Source organism: Gopherus evgoodei, chromosome 7 (assembly GCF_007399415.2).
Source record: "Gopherus evgoodei ecotype Sinaloan lineage chromosome 7, rGopEvg1_v1.p, whole genome shotgun sequence".
In the NCBI taxonomy this organism is placed as follows: domain Eukaryota; kingdom Metazoa; phylum Chordata; order Testudines; family Testudinidae; genus Gopherus; species Gopherus evgoodei.
Window position 1 is genome coordinate 91,011,021 of NC_044328.1, and position 22,630 is coordinate 91,033,650.

Sequence of the window (22,630 nt, forward strand, 5' to 3'; positions counted from 1 at the left end):
CCTTCCAGCCTGACAATTCACCTTTCAATACGACCCTCTGGAGTCTCCCCTTTAACCAGTTCCTTATCCACATTACAACTTTCATATTCATTCCCATCTTTTCCAATTTGACTAACAGTTCCCCGTGCGGAACCGTGTCGAACGCCTTACTGAAATCTAGGTAAATTATATCTACCACATTTCCTTTATCTAAGTAATCCGTCACCTTCTCAAAGAAGGAGATCAGATTGGTTTGGCACGATCTACCTTTACTAAATCCGTGTTGCAATTCGTCCCAATTACCATTGACCTCTATGTCCTTGACTACTTTCTCCCTTAAAATTTTTTCCAAGACCTTGCATACTACAGACGTCAAGCTAACAGGCCTATAATTACCCGGATCACTTTTATTCCCTTTCTTAAAAATAGGAACTACATTAGCAATCCTCCAATCATACGGCACAACCCCCGAGTTTACCGATTGCTTAAAAATTCTCGCTAATGGGTTCGCAATTTCACGCGCCAGTTCCTTTAATATCCTCGGATGGAGATTGTCCGGGCCCTCCGACTTCGTCCCATCGAGCTGTTCAAGTACGGCCTCTACCTCAGTTGCGGTAATATCCACTTCCATATCCACATTCCCGTTTATCATCCCTCCATCATCGCAAGGTTCACTAGTCTTATTAAAAACTGAAGCAAAGTACTTGTTTAGATGTTGGGCCATGCCTAGGTTATCCTTAATCTCCATTCCATCCTCAGTGTATAGCGGCCCCACTTCTTCTTTCTTTGTTTTCTTCTTATTTATGTGGCTGTAGAACCTTTTACTATTGGTTTTGATTCCCTTTGCAAGGTCCAGTTCAATGCGGCTTTTAGCCTTCCTCACTTTATCCCTACATGTTCTGAGCTCACCAAGGTAGCTTTCCTTACTGATCCTGCCTTTCTTCCACTCCCTGTAAGCTGTTTGCTTTTGTCTAATCCCCTCTCTGAGTTGTTTGCTCATCCAGTTTGGCCTACAACTCCTGCCCATGGTTTTTTTCCCCTTTCTCGGGATGCAGGCTTCCGACAGTCTCCGCAGCTGCGACTTAAAGTAATTCCAGGCCTCCTCCGCATTCAAATCCACTAATTCCTCCGTCCAATCCACTTCCCTAACTAATTTCCTTAACTCTTTAAAATTAGCCCTCGAGAAGTCAAAAACCCTAATCCCAGATCTACATTTGTTTATCCTTCCATCTAGTTTGAACTGAATCAGCTCATGATCACTCGAACCAAGGTTGTCCCCTACCACCATTTCTTCTACGAGGTCCTCACTGCTCACCAACACCAAATCTAAAATGGCATCTCCTCTCGTAGGTACTTCAACTACTTGATGAAGAAATCCATCCGCTATCACATCCAGAAAAATCTGACCCCTATTATTCTTGCAAGTACTCGTCCTCCAGTCTATATCCGGGAAGTTGAAGTCCCCCGTAATCACACATTTCCCCTTTGTGTTTACTTCATTAAAGACATTAAAGAGGTCTCTATCCATATCCCAATCAGATCCTGGCGGTCTGTAGCACACGCCAAGCACTATCTCAGGGGAAGCTCTAGTTGCTTTTTTACCCAATGTGATTTTTGCCCAGACAGACTCTGTCTTATCCATTCCATCGCTTCTTATTTCGCTACAGTTAATGTCATCATTGATGTACAAGGCTACTCCACCACCTTTGCCTTTCTTTCTGTCTTTTCTAAACAGCACATAGCCTTCAATACCCGTGCTCCAGTCATGAGTACTATTCCACCAGGTTTCAGTTATCCCTATAATATCCGGTTTCACTTCCTGCACTAGTAACTCCAGTTCCTCCATCTTGTTACCTAGACTCCTCGCATTAGTGTACAGACCTTTTAATTTTCGGCGTTTGGCATCAGTGACATTCTTTCCCCCGTCGTGCAGAGACCTTTTACCACCAGCATCACCCGTTACTCTGGTTTCTCCACTATTCCTCCTTGGATCAAATCTTGGGACCACAAGGGTATCCCCTCTCACTTTGTTTACTTCCCTCTCCAGGTTACATTCTGGCGTGGAGATCTCCCGAACATCTCCCAACCATCTCCCCCAACTTCCTAGTTTAAAGCTCTCTTGATGAGGTTGGCGAGCCTCCATCCTAGAATTCTGTTTCCCTCCTTGCTTAGATGAAGTCCATCCTGAGCGAACAGTCGTCTATCCGTAAACGCTTCCCAGTGACCGTACATCCCAAAGCCCTCCTTATAACACCACTCCCTAAGCCATCTGTTGATCGCCATAATCTTGTCACTCCTTCGTCGCCCCGCTCTAGGAACCGGCAGAATCCCACTGAAGATCACCTGAGCCTCGATGTCTTTGAGCCTCTTCCCCAGTCTGGCATAGTCCTCCTTGATACAGTCCAGCGAGTAACTAGCCGTATCATTCGTTCCCACATGAAGGATAATCAACGGATTCTTTCCCGCTCCCGCTAAGATCATATTCAGCCTCAGGTCCACATCCTGTATCTTGGCCCCTGGCAGACAGCACACCCTTCTGTTCTCCCGATCAGGTCTAGTTACAGGTCTATCCACTCTTCTCAGTAAAGAGTCTCCAATCACGTAAACTTGCCTTTTCCTGGCGACAGTGCGATTCTGTGGTCTATCCCTCACAGCAGGTGGTCGCAATTCCTTTCAATTTGTATTCGCCCACATGCTCAGGGTTTAACTGATCACCATATTTGGGATCGGGAAGGAATTTTCCTCCAGGGCAGACTGGCAGAGGCCCTGGAGGTTTTTCGCCTTCCTCTGCAGCATGGGGCATGGGTCACTTGCTGGAGGATTGTCTGCAGCGTGAGGTCTTCAAACCACAATTTGAGGACTTCAGTAACTCAGACATAAATTAGGGGGTTGTTATAGAAGTGGATGGGTAAGATTCTGTGACCTGCATTGTGCAGGAGGTCAGACTAGATGGTCATAATGGTCCCTTCTGACCTTAAAGTCTATGAGGTGGAGAAATAACTCTACAAATTGAGAGGCTAACGGTTTGCTACTGGAGTCCATGCCCCTTTTACAAACATGTTGCTATCTGGTTTTCTTCTATAAATTAGAGATTATGGGATGCAACCTATTCAGAAAGAAGATCTTTATTTCACATTCAGAGGCAGATTCTGCTATCCTTACGCTGAAATAAAAACACCTTACTTCACCAGTGGTCCTATTTGAAACCAGAAGGATTACTTTGATACCACTCACCATGAGTGAGGGAATCAGAAACTGGCTCTTGGTTGTGTGCAAGACACAGTGCATATACAGATGCACGCATTGAGATTCTGGAATCATATATAAGGCATGTGTACAGTTAAAGTTTGTGCCTTACTCATTAAAGGATTAATGAGCAATCATTTGTAATAGCTGAAGGCCACCGCCAAACAAATCAACAATACTAAAGAGAACTGACACACAATGTTCTGAGTGTTCCTTGCACTCACCCATTCCCCAAGTGCAGTGACCCACCTCTCAATTCTCTGAAAATAATTATTAAAGAAACATTGGGAAACTGTATAAATTGCAATGGAAGGAGTGAGGGGAGCAAAATTGCTTTTTATTGTAAAAATCTTTATTTCTGGGAATCCACTATTCACATTGAGTTCACAGGTGATGATAATGTGATCTAAAAGCTGCCATCTTACTTTTCCCTCTTTGGCAAAACTTTTTATGTGCGGCCTTTGAAAATAAAGGCTGAACTTAAGAGCAAAGTGAGCTTTGCTTTTTCTTGATTCAGTTAACAAGGTTGCCCCTGAGGTATGCTGCATTAGCCATTTGCAGCAGGCTAGGAAAGAAAGGACTTCATGTTTGGTGAATTTATAGAAAAATGACTGCGTTTAATATCAAAAGGTAATTTTTTCAACATGATGAATGGAGGATTAGATGGACATCGCTTGATAGTGCAAGTCCAATTAGTACAAGATGGCATCGGGGTAGTACAAAGCAAATGGTATTCCACACACACTATATTGAAAACTTTTCTCTGTCTTACCAACAAAAGTCAGTCCTGTTGTACCTAGTGAGTGGAGGTGCTGGCCTTCCATTCCATGTTTTGCTCTGTGATACAGACAAAAATCTGCAACAACTCCACTTTAGCCTCAAGTTTCAGTAGATTGCACTCCCACTAGAACTGGACAGAAAACTGTTTCCCCGGCCAGTGAGAAGTGGAGATTTCAAAAATTCTCTCATCCCAGATCAGGATGGAGAGTCAAAATTTCACTCTTGTGAACCACTAAACCAAAAAACGGCATTCAGTTCAGGTCAATTGACTTGTTTTGCTTTGATTTTGATCTGTTTAAACAAACAGGATTAAAAGAAAGTTAGACTAAGTTATTGCTACTCGAAAAACCCCAAACTTTCTATTGCAAAAATGTTGAAATTGCATCTTTCAAAACATTTTTAAGTTGAGAGATTCACCCAAACTGACACACACACACTCATGATCTCTTCTCTCTGTTTTTGACAAGAATCACATGCAATATATCTATACCCTAAATCCAATGCATACAATAGTCAGCAACTGAAATAAGAAAGAACTAGGGACTACAGTTTCAAAAGAGGGAATGAGCAGTTGCCTGCAGACACAAACACTAAAATTTGGCCATACCTGTGAAAATCTAACCTGTTTTCTTTGTATGTGTAATTATAGCTTCAATAAGTGGCCAGATCCTCAGCGGGTATAAATCAGCATAGCTCTATCAACTTAAATGGAGCGATGACATTTTATACTAGCGAGTAGCTGACCCAAAGCTATATTTTTCAGTTAGTTTTTGTCCACATAGTATACCTTCATTTTGGGGCTAAGATGCTACCTGCTGAGACCTGAGTGAATGGTTATGGCTGACCTGGCCAACAGTGGTAATATGTGCCAAAACTGCTTAATTGTAGGATGCTGTGTCTTTTTAACGAGGGTGTTTACTTAAAACCCTATAGGCCAGAATTCTGGCAGGTGCTTTGAAAAAGGCCTAATAGAGAAAGAACACCTTTCTCTTAAATTATGTCATCATATATACTGCAAAGCATTGTTTTGTCTTCTGGCTAAGTTCCACACATGCATACCTTCCAGGAACTATTCCTGAGTAGAGATGACCTGCCTAGGGAATATGCATTGAGGATGCTAAAAGGTCAAGGAGTTTATGCACAAAAACATGCAGACCAAAGCCAACCTCCTAGTCCAGAACATGGTCTCTTGTCATGGAGCATCTTTGGATCCTGCCTGGGAGGTTTTTGAAGGGACACTAAATAATGACCAATAACTTCCGCGTCAGCCTGCAACAGAGGGCAGTTCGTTTTCTGGCATGAGCTAGTAGTCATCACAAGTCAAACTTTGGGCCAATCAAGCTAGTATATACATCACAGATTCACATCTCTTAGTAACTGTTACCCTGTAAAATGTTAAACAGTGTATTACAGTAAAAAGCCTAAAGCAGTTAAATGCCTTCCATTCCTCAAACTAATGCTTCTTGGCAACTCACAGGGGTGGACAGGAGCAGGGCAGGGCCAAAAATGAGACTCAGCCAGAATTCAGTTCCTCCTTCCCCCTAGCTCTGTGGGAGACATGACCCATGCCATCTGTTTCCCTGCCTCAGTTCACGTCCCCTTCTGCAATGGCATAGCTGTGCTGGCTGGCACAGAGTGTGAGGTGGAGAGGGTTGACCCAAGGTTCTTCCACCTTGCAGCAGTAACTGCTGTCCCCTATCCCCAAGTAGGGTCTGGTGATGTGGGCAGCTTATATAGGGAAGTAAGGGGACACTTTTTTGCCTAACTTCCTTTCCTCACCTCTCCATAGGCGTGGAGGCAGGCTGAGGATTGAGCCCAGTAAGTCCAGCAGAGTGGTTTGAAAGAATGATGAATGTAGGTCAAAGCGAAGTCTCTCACTATTTTTTCATATGTTTTTCAGGGAGTGTTTATTTTCAGTGCTGTGCAAATGACTCCTCTTAAGATGGGCAATTATGTTTTCCCAAAATGGGGCCAAGGGGTTGGCTGGTTCATGGCTCTCTCGTCTATGGTGCTGATTCCAGGCTACATGGCATACATGTTTCTTACCTTAAAAGGCTCCTTAAAACAGGTAAGTTTTTTTTATTTATGTGAGCATGATTATACTTTGTAAGCGATACATACAGTGATACTTGACATGTGATTGGTGACCTTAGTTGCCTTGGCATCAGTTGTCTTAGCTCAGTCATTTTGCAGCAAATGGAAGAATGTGGAAGCCATGATTACTCTTCCTGTCCTCAGTTTAGCATATAGTCTTTCTGAAGACATCAGATCTTAACATAGCATGTCAGCTGTGGAAGCCTTCCAGCTACAAATTACGAGGATAGTAAACAAAATGGCCGATCTTTAGCCCAATAAGTGCAATTTACTCCTAACACAGTAGGCAACTGTAGCACAATAGTACACACAATAAATCAATGATAAGGCTGATGTAGTTCTAGGGATCTGTGAGGCAGATCCACAGCAGCAGGTCAGTATAGCTCCTTTGCCTCTAGTGGCTTTAGATAAATTGACACCATCTGAGGCTCCGGCTGTGATTATAGAATCTCAGGGTTGGAAGGGACCTCAGGAGGCCATCTAGTCCAACTCCTTGCTCAATGTAGGACCAATCCCCAGACTGATTTTTGCCCCAGATCCCTAAATGGCCCTTCAAGGATTGAACTCACAACCCTAGGTTTAGCAGGCCAATGCTCAAACCACTGAGTTATCCCTCCCTGTTATCAAAGACCTGGGCCCAAATTCTCCACTGTGTCCAACCTGCTCTGGGCTACAGTGAGATAGTTGTGGCTGCCTGCCCTCAGCACCATGTAGAACAGGATCCTGCGCTAACTTGGGGTGCTGACATAAGGGCCCTTACAGCAGTGGAGCTGAGCTTCACCAAGCCCCCAGCCCACCACCTTCACCCCTCTTGCCCCAGTGATGTAACAGCACCAAGTGGCCTTAACAGAGTGGAAAATCTGAGCTCTGGTGCCTTATCTTGCAGTCCTTCATCAGGCAAAATTCTCAGTGCGGTTGAATAAGAATTCTCCCTGTGTAATGCGTGAATGATTTGGCTGCTGCTGAAGAACATAAAACTCCCAGAAGTCCATACAGATCATGATTCCCACAAGGAAATAAAAATTGGTCACTTCTGCCTAGACCCCTGCTGTTGATGAGACTGGACATCCTGCATGGTGTAACTGGAGTCCACATGCTGTAGCCCTATTATTTTTGTGTGACTACTCTCATGAGCAAAGGCTGCAGGATAGGCCAGTGCATGCTGCACGGGACCTCTTGCCAGGAGGTCTGGGATCTGTTCCTGGCTTGCCACAAACTTCCTGCTGTCTTGGAGCACGTCATTGAAAGGCGACATATAAGCCAACATCAAGTGTTTGGTTTTTGCCCTTCCTGGCTCCTTTAGCATGTATGAAAGCGACATCATAAATGTGTATTTAGAAAGGCCTGGATCCTCAAAGATATATGAGCTCCTAACTTCCCTGGGATAGTGATGTCACACAAGGCCATGGCATGAGTGACAGCTCTGCCTCTTGAAGTGGGCCCCTCCCTAGGGGAGGGAGATAAGCTTTGTGCAATATCATTATTTGCACCCTAAAAGATGTTCCCAAAGTCCTCCAGAAATGAGGGAAGTGAAGACCTAGGGATGTGGTGGATTCTCAGTCACTTGACGATTTTTAACTTGAGAGGAGATCTTTCCAAATGATATGCTATAGCTCAATCCAAAGTTATGGGCTTGATGCAAAAATCACTGGGTGAGGTTTCATCATTTGTGCCATGAAGGAAATCAGACTAGATGATCATAATGGTCCCTTTTGGCCTGAATCTCCAAACCTGAGAGAGAGAAATCTGTCTTGAGACCACCGAAAAGTATCCCCATACATATTGTCCCAGATCCAGTGATGTGGTTAAGCTGTGGTGTAGGATAGGGGGTGCGGGGACAGGGGTGGAAGCAAAGGATGCCTTAGCCCACTTTTGTGTTTGCCCAGTCTTGGAGCTGTTCTGGTCCCTGACATAGTTGAGCAGCCTGGAGGCTGCTTTAATTTTTGTCTGTCTGCCTAGTGCCCCAAAGTGCTATTCTGACAGCAGGGAAATTGTCCCAAAAATCAGGTCCATTGAATACAATTATGCTTTACCATTGTTTAGTCTTTCCATTAAACAACGCAAATAAAGGTCTTTTTTTCATTCTGCAAGTGTATTCTTAACCTCTCTCTGCTTCGTTTTCCCATCCATAAAATGGGGATGACAGCACTTCCAGTTTAACAGGGACGTTGAGAGGCTTATACCATTAATATTTCTAAAGCTGTTTGAGACCATCAGACAGATGCTGCCATAGAACAGCAAAATATTACATGTTTCATTATATAACTAACATTATCACCAAATAGATTTTATCTGGGCACGTACTTTATACATTGTGATTCTTGTTTCAGAGAGAGATTTCTTCAGCAAAATTGCAGGAATATCTATTTCCTCCCGTCATGACTGTAGGAGCGAAAGTATGTCAGATTAATGTCAGATTTTCTAGAATATTCCTTAAATCAGTTTATAAACAGCAATCCTTGCAAGAAGACAGATGACCCTAAGCACAGTTGACTAGTGTCTCCTGAATCGCTCAGATCTGCTGCCCAGACACTTGTCTTTACTCAGCCTTAAAGCCTCACTGATGTTTCATGGAAGACTATGAAAAACTTTGTATTTTGAGACACTGATGGTGCTTCATATTTTTGGAATCTCTTTTCTCTAATTATTATTACTACTGGGGTATTTACAAGGAAATAGAATCTTAGGAGCAGATCAGCTTTTCGGAGGTGCTATATGATACCGTGACAGAAGTTCACCAACTTGGTTACCCTTTATCTTAAGATTCTATTTAGAAAGGATAGATAAATGATTACAGACATGAGTAACGTTATAGACATTTAAAAGAATAGCAGTAGACTGTGTGTAGTTATAAATTGGACTCAAACAATCTATAACATTTGATTAGCTATTTTTAAAACATCATTTATCAACCCTTCATAAACTATAAATAGTAACTGAATATAGAGTTGACTGCTAACTATAGATAGGCAAACCATGCAGATAAAGTTATAACAATGTTAACCTTTATCTGAAATTCAAAGTGATCTTCTGTAGAGGGTCAGAAATTTCTAGTTAAGATTATTTTTCACTTTTTTGCAGAATGAAAACAAGTGTCTAAATGTTGGAATTCCCCACCGAATGGAAATTCCATTTTCTGACCAGCTCTAAAACTTACTTGCTGATCAGATTCAGTCCTGCAAGTCTTTTCCTAAAGAACTTTCATTCAGGACCGTTGACATTACCAATGCAGGATTACAATTTCAAGTGAGCTACAGCAAGTGACTGAGGCTCAGACACCTTATTTTTTTTAATATGTCCTGAATAATAAAAACAGGAAGGGAGAAAAAAAGTATAGCGATCATGTACAATGTAAGCCAAACTGTTTAAAGTTAGACAGTTAGCAGCACTATTCAGTCTTAAGCCACGCATTGGGACATGGGGAATAAACTCTTCATTGTCATGTACCTACATTAAACATTTTTTTTTAACACAACGTCAAAAGCTATCGAAGTGCGTTGATGTCTGGATGCATCTTATGCAATAATGGGAACACGGTTTGTTTCCAAAAATGTATGATTTGCTTAGCAGAAACCCTTTCCTCTTGATTAAGCCAAATTCCGTTTACAAATAATTCCCATTCCTGCCCTGATTAAGAAGACCAAATACTCACTTTTCATCGTGTTCGTTACTAAGATGTTTAGCAAATGTGACTGCATAGATATTTAAACCTTTGCATCAGCAGATGGAATGGACAGGATTCTCTCTCTCAACAGCAATGGCCAGAGAAAGATGTTTAGATTGGATGTGAAGTTTAGAAATATTCATTGACGACTTCTTACTCTTTTTTTTTTTAATTTATTTAAAATAGCGCATCCAAGTAATGATTCAGCCAAGTGAAGACATTACTCATCCTGAAAATGGTCCGGACCAGGCCCAGCAGAGCAACTCTGCAAACAAAGAGGCATATATCTAAATGTCTGTATTGGAAAGGTGCAAATGCTACTCTGGAAAAACAAAACAAAAATTTGGTTGAATATGACCACAAATTTATGTCTGAAAATATAATTACCTACCTCTAGTGGCAAAAAGAAAAAAAGACCATCACCACTATAAGGGAATTGATGGGGGTACGATCAAACCATTTGAGGGCCCAGATGTTGGAAGTGTTATGTTTTCTGGCAATCCACAGACTGTTAATGTTTTTATCCTTTCACAATAAGAGTTAACTATCTTGGAATTTGTAAACTAAGGTGCAGGACATTTTTAATCTATCTTTTAGCATAACAATTTGATGTTTTGTGCTGATGATTTTTAATAGTTTAATGATAATATTTCTTACAGCAGAATCCCAAGACTGTTATTTCTGACTTTGCAGGAAGTACAATTAAATTTGAAAGCTGTTTTTTTTACAGACAAAGAATTTTGTACACAGATTTCCAATGAAAATTTTGCTCTTGAAATTCGTATTGACAAACACTATTCATTTTTTGGTTCTCTAATTATTTTTCAGGCAACTTAAGTTTAGCTATGTTATAAACCATTCCGATACATGTTCAATTTGATTGATATTTGTATAAATACAGTATAAACAATTTCTTACATACTAGCTAAATGCATTATCTACACTTAGGCGTTCTGCATTTACTTCCACAAACTCATAATATAGACATACAGTATATTTCACTATATCTTTTAAAAACATTTTATTTCTATTTTTATATTTATAAATTTCAGATACACATTGTAGAAGCAAAATGTTTCATTCTAATGTTTTAGCAAAATACACAATAATATGAAATGATTATGAGCTTTTACTAAGATTCCCAGGTTAAAGCAGTACAAAATTATGTGTAGTTGAAGCCAGGTAGTGTTTCTGTTTATATTGCACCACTAACAAGAATATTGTATTGCCACCAAAATAGAAACCGAAACAATAGTTTAAATATTGAACTATCTCCCTATAATTCTAATTTAGAGCTTTAGATCATGGACTGTGGTATTCAGTCTTTCAACACAGTTTGCAACTAACAAGTGAATTATACGTTGTGGACCGCTCTAGCACTTTGAAGACAAATATTTTATTCTTTTGATTTTTTTTCACTGATATACATATTGTTCGTGGTGATGATGAAGGCACAAGGTTATTGCTATAATACAAAAAGCTCCATTATGGGTTCTACTCTGAATTTCCCACACAGCTAAAACTCCCACTGAAGCTAATGAAAGTTCTTCCTGTGTAGAGAATGCAAGATTAAGCCCTATTCAGCGTTTCTTATTTGGCAGCTATAAGTAGGATGGCAAGAGTTATGCGAAATGCAGTATTTGATGTTTGATTGTAAATGACTGTGACAGAACTGTGCAATGAAACATGCTTTTTCAGCAAACTTTTGTGCAACGTATGATATTAGATAACACACATTTTATGTAGAACTACTATGTGAAAAACATATTAACTAACTGTGAACGTCAGTTTTTTTGTTGTTTTTTGTCTGAAGGTGACAAACATATGTTATTGCAATAAGGTATTATTCTCAGAATGTCAAGCACATTATTGTAGAAAATATATATATACACATATATTTCAACCTATGTCATAAAATCACAAAGTATTGTTTAGAAGCTTCCAAACTGTTTCATACAGTAGGTCAACTGTAAAAATATTCTGAAATCTAAGATACATTCTAAATGTCTATAGCTGAATTCATACCTAAATGCAAAAGTCTTGTAAGTTTTCAGGGTTTAGGAAAAAAAAACATATCATACGTACACATGATAATTGTGATTTTCATTAGACTAAGAAGAAAAATTCCAACTTTTGCTTTATTGTTTAATGTAATCAAGTCCCATGTTGTTCTAAGAAAAATGCAGTATTTAATGTTTGATTGTAAACAATTATGACAGATGTTTGGCAGACCTGCTCTTTAGCAGAGCGCTGTACAAACTATTATCATATATAGCACAAAAAATAGTGTTGTAGAACTACTGTGTGTAAACTGTGAATAGCTGTATCTTTTTGTAGTATTTGCCCTCAAGAAGAAAAATTATTGTATGATCATATATGTTTTTTTGCAATAAGGAATTATTCTCTAAACACCAAGCAAATCTATCTCTATATAAAAATATATATGTAATATATACATATTCTAAAATATATACAGAGCCTGTTTAAAAGAGTACAGTATTATTTAGTGAATTGCAACCTGTTCTATGGACCAAATGTAAAATATTTATAAATTGAGATGCATTTTAAATGTCTATACATGGTGTCATAATTAAAGCACGGTTGTTATGTAACTTTCCAAGAGTTTAGAAAAAAAATAAAGGTTATATTATACATTAAATGATGTGATTATTTTATATCCTACATTAGGTGAACACAAAGTTTGTTCAGCTAGCTTTATTTTCCTATCTCATGTAGCAAATTCTAAACTTTTAAGAAATTAGCGTTATCACGCTCTGTGTAGGTGTATTTAGCCATCAGTATGGTGCAATTATAAATTAGTCAATAATTTGTCTGTAATTACACAATAACCAAGGATCACAGGAAAGGTGTTGTATAACCCCTCCCAAACCAATCGGTTCTTTATTTCAGGTCTCTTGCAGTAGCAGTAGCACATGACTGTTACCATTATTGGTTATGTAGAAACCAGAGAGTAAAGGGTCCAATTGTGGAATACTCACTACGGTAAATAACCCTTCCGCAAGTGTTCCCAGGGAATGTAGTTGGCCTGATTCCCACTGCCTTGCAAGTTGTATAGGAAGCATTTTGTATCCACATTGGACAGGCATAAGACATTGATTCAGCAAGCCCTGAAGGCAATGGGATTTAGCTCCTGCTGAAGTGCTTTGCTGAATAAGGAAGGACTTTAGCACATGTTTAGGCCTTAATACAGCTAAGCAACTATAGACAATACAAGGCCATGGAGAATCTGGCCCACGATATATACCTGTATAAGAGTTACTCACCAAAGTAGGATCGGGTAATGCAAGCCTACTTCTTTGTAAATAAAACACTATTCCATTGCCAAGCAATAAAAACAAACCAACCATGTTTTATGGTGCTGACAAAAAGCAATGTATTGCTCCCAGCTGTGATGCAGCAGTGAATTTCAACAACACTTCAGGAGTTTACTATAACAGAAAGAACAGGAGTACTTGTGGCACCTTAGAGACTAACAAATTCATTTGAGCATAAGCTTTCGTGGGCTACAGCCCACTTCTTCGGATGCATAGAATGGAACATATGGTGAGGAAATATATATACACATACAGAGAGCATGAAAAGGTGGGAGTTGTTTTACCAACTCTGAGAGGCCAATTAAGAGAAAAAACTTTTGAAGTAATAATCAAGATAGCCCAGTACAGACAGTTTGATAAGAAGTGTGAGAATACTTTCATGGGGAGATAGATTCAATGTTTGTAATGGCTCAGCCATTCCCAGTCTCTATTCAAGCCTAAATTGATTGTATCTAATTTGCATATCAATTCGCATTCAGCAGTTTCTCCTTGGAGTCTGTTTTTGAAGCTTTTCTGTTGCAAAATTGCCACCCTCAGGTCTGTTATTGCGTGACTCTGAAACCTACCATAATAGAGATGACAATGAACCAACAACAAAGTACTCATGGTGGCTGCTGATCCATTAGGAAGATGAAACACGGGAGATAAAAAAATCAAAATGAAAAAATTGGCAGTGAAAAAAACAGTTTGAGCATATCACTCTTCAGGCAGTTTTAAAAAAGCCATACAAGTAAAAACTGTAGAAAAGCCTAAAATATCTACTTATGGGCTGAAATTTTCAAAGCTGCTTTACCCAACCAAATTCCATTGAAATTAGGCAGCTTTGAAAAGCTAAACTCTTGTAATTACTAGGCACTCCTTGTTGTGTATATTTTCAAAGGGAAAGCCATTTGTAATGGAATGAAACATTCTACCATGAGCTTTATGTTAAAATGCTGCCTGGGATGCACAGAGGCATGGCAGTTACCTCTCTCCCCCAACTAGAAGCAGGACAACATTAACCCCAGGCCTGGCTTTTCTCCACTGCCTGGGTCTCTGAAAAACAGTTACTTCAAAGCTCTTGCATATACTCCCTTACCTGACAAAGGTGCACTTCCCCAATTAGTCCTAGTCCAGCAATGCCTATACTCAACAGCGAGGCTGCTGCTGGCTTCATGATGAGTGTACCATAACCCTGCTTTGGAGTCTTAATGTGCTCCTAGTTTGTTTGTTTTTTAATTAATTTTTCCCCTACTCATCTTCTCTCCCTCATCTTGTCTTTAAAAACAAAACAAAACACACGATTGGGAGGAAAATGACTATTTTACAATTTTATCAGAACATGGAACTTATTTGAGAGGGTGGAAGCAACTTCCAAACACGTTTCTTTTAGAATTTTTGACCAAGTCTAAATCTCATTCATGGTATTTTGGGGGCTAGTGTCTTTACACATCACATGCAAATACCACATTTCGGGCAGGTAGTAGCATTGGCCCTGAGCCAGGCATGAACAAGGAAAGCAGTTCTAGTTTAACGATAGGTAGTTAACACAGTGATATTTCCATGTTCTCCCCGAGGAACTTTCTTTCTCTCCCTGTCTTGAAGGAATCCTGACAGCAATTGGATGAGAAAATGCTAATAAGGTCACTTCTTCCCTCCAGCATGCCCCCTATTAACTTCTTATATTTGGTTTTCAGGAGTATTCATTGAACTGTTGGGTGTTAACTCTAAAATAATGTTGGTGTTTTAGTGTTCACCCGAAAAAAAAATCTAAGCTGTGTGGGGAACACAAGACCCCTCAATGCAATACCTAACAATTATTTAATTGAGCTAAACACTGCGAGAAGACAGTTTAGCATTATCAAGATCAAGTCTCATGTGGCTACACTGCATTTAGCCAGGTTTCCTTTCAGTTACATTACTATAACTAATACAGCATGCAGAAGAAAAGCTTATTCTGCTATATTCAATTTTCAGAGCACCAAAGGCTTGGAGGCTGCTGCTGTGTGCTATGTACTTGTTCGTACTGTTCACGCCTGCCCTTTTGTGCCATGACACAACGTTGGATGCAGCTGGGATTTGACACTATTGCAGGTTGCAAAGCTTTTTGTTTATGGTTCTGTCATGGGCCTGCAGGCCCCTGAATGGGCATCCATGTCTAGGTGGCTGGCTCCTATGGAGCCCTGGCATAGGGGCTTCAACAGCATCCCAAAGTGCATGGGAGCATGCCACAAAGCCAGCTCTGCTTTACCCTACCTCATGCCAACCACATTCCATTTGGTTCAGTTCTGCTTTGCTTACCAAAGTGAAAAGGAGAATCTAGCATGCCCCCTCCCCTCCTTTAACAAGCAGCTAAGAACCCTTTCAGCTGTAAGCTATTAGTTAAGTGGTTAATTTTTACACACATTTAATCATTAGTTTGGGCTGGGGGCAGTTCAGTGAGTAAATATTTAAAACTATTCTTGCTCTTGCACTGTGGCACAGAAGGTGAAATTCACCAAGCCAGAATAAGTCTCTGAAACACTGGTGGGGCCTGGGTGGCACCAAGGGAACAAAAGCATCACCAAGATTGAGGCTAAGATGGAAAACAACGAGATCTACTAAACGTTTCTTCAGAATTTCCCATTTTTTTCATTGTTTTCCCCCTTATCTTCTCCCCCCTCCTTTTCTGTGGCAAAAGGAAAAAAATGGAGGCAAAACGGGGGAAATTGAGAAATAGCAACAGTGCAAAGAAAAACTTTGTAATGCTCATGAAAAAATTACAAGTGTACAAAAAAAATTCGTCTTCCAAACCACTGTAAATAACATCTTCAGATTGATAAATAAGGTTCCCCACTCCCAGTTTTCAACCAGTACTAAAGACAACAAGTAGGCTAGTTCTCTTCCCTGCCAAAATTTACCAGAAAGAAGCTTGCATATCACCTTAGGTAAAAACAGGTCACCTGGGGATCCAATTACCCAAAATTATCCTTGATCCGTCTCCATTTTTCAGTCTTTAGGAATGCCAACAATCTTCTTTCCACAATGCTCAGCTGCACCAACTCTTAAATAAGATCAGCATAAACATGAATGCTTGTAGCAGGCCAGAGAGAAAATTCCATGACGGAATTTTCCTCAACGCAGTGCAAATGCTAATCCAGTATTTTAAGTAGTATCCCTCACTGTTGGCCTGTTAAAAGCCCCAACTAGATTTTTTTTTCTGGTAGTTTTCCATGCTTAAATAATAGAATTTTGATGTGTACGTATTTTCATGTCAGTGATTAAGTGTGAAAAATTAGAGGCTGTTTTTGAAACTATGATTCTTTGTTTCCCTACAACTAATCTGAAGAAAACATAAAACAGATAGAAGACAATGCCTTTTGAGTAAGCCTGTAGGTCACTCGTTCTCAACCGGGGAGGTACGTGTGCCCTTGGAGGCACTAAGAATTCTTCCAAGGGCTACATCAATTGATCTAGATATTTCCATAGTTTTACAACAGGCTACATAAAAAGCACTAGCAAAGCCAGTACAAACTAACATTTCATACAGACAATGACTTGTTTATACTACTCTATGCACTACATTGGTGTACAGGTAACATTGGCCCGAGAAACTCACTTACTATGTATGTTTAGCACATCTTTGGAATGTTACTCTTTTAAAAAAAGATTCCCTTTTGGATTGTGTTCAGCTCCAGAAGTAATTCATAGAGAAAGAAAGACAAAAGATTTTTGAAAATATAGATGTCACACAAGTATACATGGATGATATAATGATGAGGAAGAACTCTAGAAGAGCATGATATAAGATTAACTAACTAAAGCATTATCTAGAGCAAAAGAAGCAGAATTTGAAATAAATATTACTAGAGTGCAAGAATTAAAGTTTCTAGGAGACATACTGACCAGCCAAGGATTACAGATTGCTCCACAATGAATACAAGCCATTGATAATATTGTTTACCCAAGAGAAAAGGAAACTTTACAGAAAAATTTGGGTATAGTTAATTTTATAGAAAAATACATACCTAGCCTATCAGAAAAAATAACAGATTTAATGGCTTTACTTTGTAAAAATAATTAATGGATCTGAGACTGTCAACATCAACAAGAATTTAAGCAGCTTAAGTAACTAATAAAAATAGCGGCAGTATAAAACTATTTGATAGTAAGAGACGTTCAAAATTGTCTTCCAACAAGGCCTTGGAGCAGTTCCACTACAAAAGTATGGTGATCCATGGAAACCAGTTGCTTATGAATCTAGAGATAGTCAAAAACAGGATATCTGCTCACTCAAACAGAAAAAGATGCTTTGGCATTAGCTTTTGCAGGCAAAAAAAAAATCATATTTATATTTAGTAGAGCTGTACTGGCAGAAACAGAGCATAAATCAATTAATATTTTGAAAAGGAAAGTAACATCTGGAGCCATGATAGAGGATTGCACAAACTACCTTATTTGAAACTGAATGATAGAATGTGAAGCTATAATGGTAGAAATTGGGCTCAGAAATCTACTGTAACAAAAGAGGAAGCATCTCAATCTTATGATGTCATGACTAATAATGGTCAAATGTATAGACGAAAGTGGAGATATTTGCACTGGGTACCTGGAAGACCAGACTCAGCTGAAAGAAGAAATAATAAGTGCCAAGAAAAGCAATAGTAACAAAATCAGTATGCAGAAGAAAACAAGTCCTCACTCTGCATTTACTAGCAACAAGTCAGAGACAGTTTATTACAAGCAATTGCAAGGGAAGACTGTGGTCAGACAGGGGGTCCCCCTGACCTGAGGTAGATCTTCCCCCTACAAGCAGCATAAGACAAGTATTTATAGATTTCCGGTACATACATCAATGGCTAACGGTTATTCTTTGATTATACAAACATTTTCTAGACACTGCCTTATTTCAAGGTTTTTGCTTAAGTCAGCATTCCATTTTTATTAACTAAAGCGAGGTGAAAATTGTATCTCTTACAACTCTTGTGTTGGTAGGGTCAAAGTTACCTTTTACTCAAAACTTTAGAATGGCCTAAAAAGACATTTACCCCTAGATCCTCCTTTTTCTCTTATTTTCTGCTTCCACAAATAATACAGCAAATATAGAAATTAGACAGTTATTGCCTCAGGGGAGACCTGTTAAAAGACTTACAGAAAGTTTTTAAGATAATTCTGATTATATATAAAATAAATTTGTGTTAAAAAAATGGAAAGAAGAGGTGGTCTTATTGCGGCTTTAAGAGAATGAATGGGATCTCCAGGAAGTTGGTTTTAGGTTAGACTGATTGAGTGAGTTAAGATGGTTATCACTACATATCTAATAAAGACTGTTGTTAAGTTACTAGCCATGAATTAATATTAAGACTAGTGGATTACATGAATATACCTTTGCACTTTTCTTTACTGAATTTGAGCATGCTGATTTCAGACTACTTCTCTAATTTGTCAAGGTCATTTTGAATTCTAATTCTGTCCTCCAAAGTACCTGAAGCCCCTTCCTCCCTCCAAGCTTTGTGTCATCTGGAAATTTTATAAGCATACACGCCACTCCAAGTAAATAATGAAAATATTGAATGGTACCAGACCCAGGACTGATCCTATGAGTCCTCAGTAGATACACCCAATATGACAGCAAACCACTGATAACTACTCTGAGTATGGCATTTCAACCAGTTTTACACTCACCTTATAAGTAATTTCATCTGGACCACCTTTCCCTAGGTTGCTCATGTGAATGTCACATGGGACTGTGCAAAAGCCTTACTAAAATCAAGATATATCATGTCCCCTGCTTTCCCCGCATTCACTAGGCCAGTAATCCTGCCAAAGACAATTAGATTTGTTTGGCATGATCTGTTCTTGACAAATCCATCTGGCTATTCCTTATAACTCTCTTAGCCTCAAGGTGTCTATGATGTTTTTGTTCAATAATTTGTTCCAGTATCTTTCCAGGTATTGAAGTTAAGCTGAACAGTCTATAAATCCCTGGGTCCTTTTTGTTCCCCTCTTTAAAGATAGATACTATGTTTGCCCTTCTCCAGTTGTCTGGGACCTTACCCATCCTTCCTGAGTTCTCAAAGATAATTGCTAATGATTCTGAAATTGTTTCAGTTAGTACCATAGGTCGGTAAGTTAGTAAGTACCATAGGTTGATTTCCTAAGGCCTTGTTGACTTGAATACATCTGATTTATTTAAATATTCTTTCCCTATTTTTTGCTTGCATCCTTCCCCCTTTCTAATTGTGTTGAGTAGCTATATTAACCTTTTTAGTGAAGACAGAAACAAAATCATTAAACACCTCAGCTGTCTTGATATTATCCATTATTAGCTCTCCTTCCCTGCGAAGTAGCAGACCTACACTTTCCTTCATCTTTCTCTTACTCCTAATATATTTAAAGAACCTCTTCTTGTTGCCTTTTATGTCCCTTGCTAGTATAATTCATTCTCTTCCTTAGCCTTTCTGATTTTTTGTCCTTATATGGTTGTACTATTCTGTTGTACTCCTCCTTAGCAATTCATCCATGTTTCCACTTTCTGTAGGATGCCTTTTTTATTTTCAAGTCATTAAAGAGTTCCTGATGGAATCATATTGACCTTGTACTATTCTTCCTATCTTTCATTCACATTAGGTTAGTTTGCAGCTTTTCCTTTAATATTATTTCCTTGAGAAACTGCCATCTCTCCTAAACTCCTTTATCTGTTTCTTCATATGGGACTCTTACCTACCAGTTCTCTGAGTTTCTTAAAGTCTGCTTTTCTGAAGTCCACTGTCCTCATTCTACTGCTCTCACTCCTTCCATTCCTTAGAATGAAATGAATCATGAATGTAAGTGACTAATCCGCTAAGCATTTGCATTTTATGTTTGTCAGTTCTGTCCTGTTTGGCTTACTTTTGCTCTTGTAAGCTATGCAGGAATCAATCCAGCAAACTAATCCTAGAATTCAATAAGAAGTGACATTTCTTCCTGCTTCAGACATAAAGGCAGAAGACTTGTGACTAACTAAAAATACTTACTGATTTTTATAAAATAATAACTGTTTTCCCCTTTTGTTGAAATTTCTATTCTCTATTTGATTTGAAAAGGCCTTTGTTAGCTGAAAGGGGATGAGTTTGAGCCTTTCAGTAGCTGACATCTTTTTCATGAATATTTAATTCATGTATGTATTTCTGGTCTTCTGTGCAAAACTTAGTTTAAACATGATACTGCTGATACCAATATTTTCATGTTTTACATGTTCTTTGCAGGGACTAATTCTTTATTCTGCAGGAAAGAAAAAGAATACATTGAGCAAAACCCCAGCATTCCGTTTATGTCATTGGAGCATTTTGTTAGAAGGTGTGCTCTTTCAGTGATAACCGAGGACACGTCTACACTACACACCACTTGTGGTGGCATACAGCGTATGTGTATCCACATGCCACAGTGAAAAACAGGCTGTGTCCACCCTGTGGCATGTACATGTGTCAGTGAAAGGCTCTGGCAGGGAGGAAGCATCTGGGAGCTGATGGAGCCTTTTTCTGCTGCCTTTCCCCTGCCAGAGTCTTTCCTTTCAGTGAGAAAAGGCTTCAGCAGGTTCCCGCAGCAGGGGAAGTCTCCTGCTGCAGGGAGGTAGCTGTGGGACACTACACAGCTAAAAACAGTAGTATAGACGGGGGAGTCACTGCTTAGGCAAGTAGAGAGCCGTGTAGGGTACGTACCCACAAGGTTCAGGTCTGTCTTTACTCCCCTAAGCAGTGCCTCCCCATCTACTATACTGCTATTTATACCCATGCTTGGGGGAGGTGTAGTGTATTTATTCTATACATCACTAAAAGGAGTGTGCATGTAGACACACCTTTTGGTAGATGTAGATACTTTGAGTGGAAGGATGGTCCAGTGGTTAGGAAATTAGTATATCACTTGGGAGACTGGGGCTTATGTCCCTGTTCCACCACAGAATGCCTCTGTGATTTTGGCCAAATCACTTAGGGTCTTAAATACCTTCAAGGATCCAGGGTTAGTTTCTCTGTACCTCAGTTCCACAGCTGTAAAATGGGGATAGCAGTAAATCCCCAGTTCTTCTTCAAGAGGTATCCCTGTGGGTGGTCCACTGCAGGTGTTGGCGTGTCCCTGCACCTTCGCTCTGAGATTTTTACAGCAGTACTCAGACTGGTCACACATGCGCAGAGCCTGCCCCCCGTTCTGAGTGTACCTTAATAGTACACGTGTGCGACCGGTCTCCTCAGTTCCTTCTCTACCGTCCCTGGTGTGAGATAGTGCTCAGCAGACTCGTTAGAGACTTTTCTCTTCCTTCCTTCATATACCTTCCCTGTTAGTTAGTTTGTTACCAGTAGTAATTAGATAATGTTTTCCTGTCTTTTCTCTCAAACTACAATTTTTTTTTCTTTATTCTTGTCAGAGGAAGCCACTTCCGACATGCTGGCTCCCCAAGCGTTAGGCACTGCTTTAATTGCAGTGATGCCATCCCTCTTTTGGATGGCCATTCCAAATGTATAAAATGTTTGGGGGAGTCCCACATCCCCCCAAAATGTGCTCACTGCAGCAAACTTAAATCCAGGGCATGTAAGGACAGGAAGCTGAGATTAAAACTGTTCCTCCTTCAGAAATCTCTAGGGTCAGCTTCAGTCCCAGGTCCCAACTTAACTACATGCCGCAGTCCCCCGTGACAGATTTTTGTTACCAATTTGCACGAGGATCTTTTTGGGGAGAAGATGACAAGGCACATCAACTGTCTAAATTTTAAAGCTTTATTGATAAAATAATAAAACAACAGCAGAGAGTGCTGGGAACATTCCCACATCACTCAGGGGAAGAAAGAAAGTGTTAATGCCCCAAGCCGTAACCCACTTTCATACTCTCACACTCACAACCCAAACTGGCCAAATCTGGTTGTAGCATCAGAAGAAGAGGGGAGGGGGGAAGGTGGACGGGAGTGCTGTCCTGGGCCCAGGCCATCCAAGGATCTGCTGTGTGCTCCAAGTTGCTTCAGCTCTCAGGGGGTTTTAAGTCCTGGGCTTCTTGGGCGGGGGGATTTGTTCAGGGAACTCTGCTCCTGGTCCTCTTTGTGCCAGTCCAAACCGTCTTTCTGTGGTCTCCAACTTTCCCCAAAACACACTAGTTTCAGGGCCATGAGACAGTTCTGTTTGTTCCTGGCTGGCTTTCACAGTCTCGCTCCTTTTCCTGGCCCCTGCATTTTGTTCAACAACTTTCCTTTCTCTTGGTTAGGCCGCGGGAGTTGAACTTCTCCCCTTCTGTCTTCGCAGGTAGCAGCAAATCAGAAGTCCTTCTGAAGTCCTTCTGATTATCAAATCAGAAGTCCTTACCTCCTTGACATACACCGCTTTTAAGTCACCTGTAGTGGAGCACCAACAGGGACACCTCTTGAAGAAGAAGAGGAGGTTACTCGCCCTGTGCAGTAACTGACGTTCTTTGAGATGAGAGTCCCTGTGGGTGCTCCGCTGCCCACCCTCCTCTACTTCAGAGTTGGAGTAGCCTCCATTGTAGAGAAGCAACCGAGGAGATCAGTCACGCACACGTACTATTAAGGTACACTCAGAGCGGGGGCAGGCTC

At 40.1% G+C, this 22,630-nt stretch overlaps 1 protein-coding gene across 5 annotated transcripts in view; it reads left to right on the plus strand.

Annotated features, from left to right (window-relative positions):
* SLC6A1 (solute carrier family 6 member 1) overlaps positions 1-12,422 on the plus strand; it is a 122,414-nt gene extending 109,992 nt beyond the window's left edge. For all 5 annotated transcript variants that reach the window (XM_030569968.1, XM_030569964.1, XM_030569966.1 and 2 more), the window contains 2 exons: positions 5,906-6,073; positions 9,950-12,422. In XM_030569968.1, coding sequence (XP_030425828.1) covers positions 5,906-6,073; positions 9,950-10,054 — 273 coding nt within the window. In that variant the 3' untranslated portion in view covers positions 10,055-12,422. The remainder of the gene's footprint in view (positions 1-5,905; positions 6,074-9,949) is intronic.
* Positions 12,423-22,630: the final 10,208 nt, after the last annotated feature.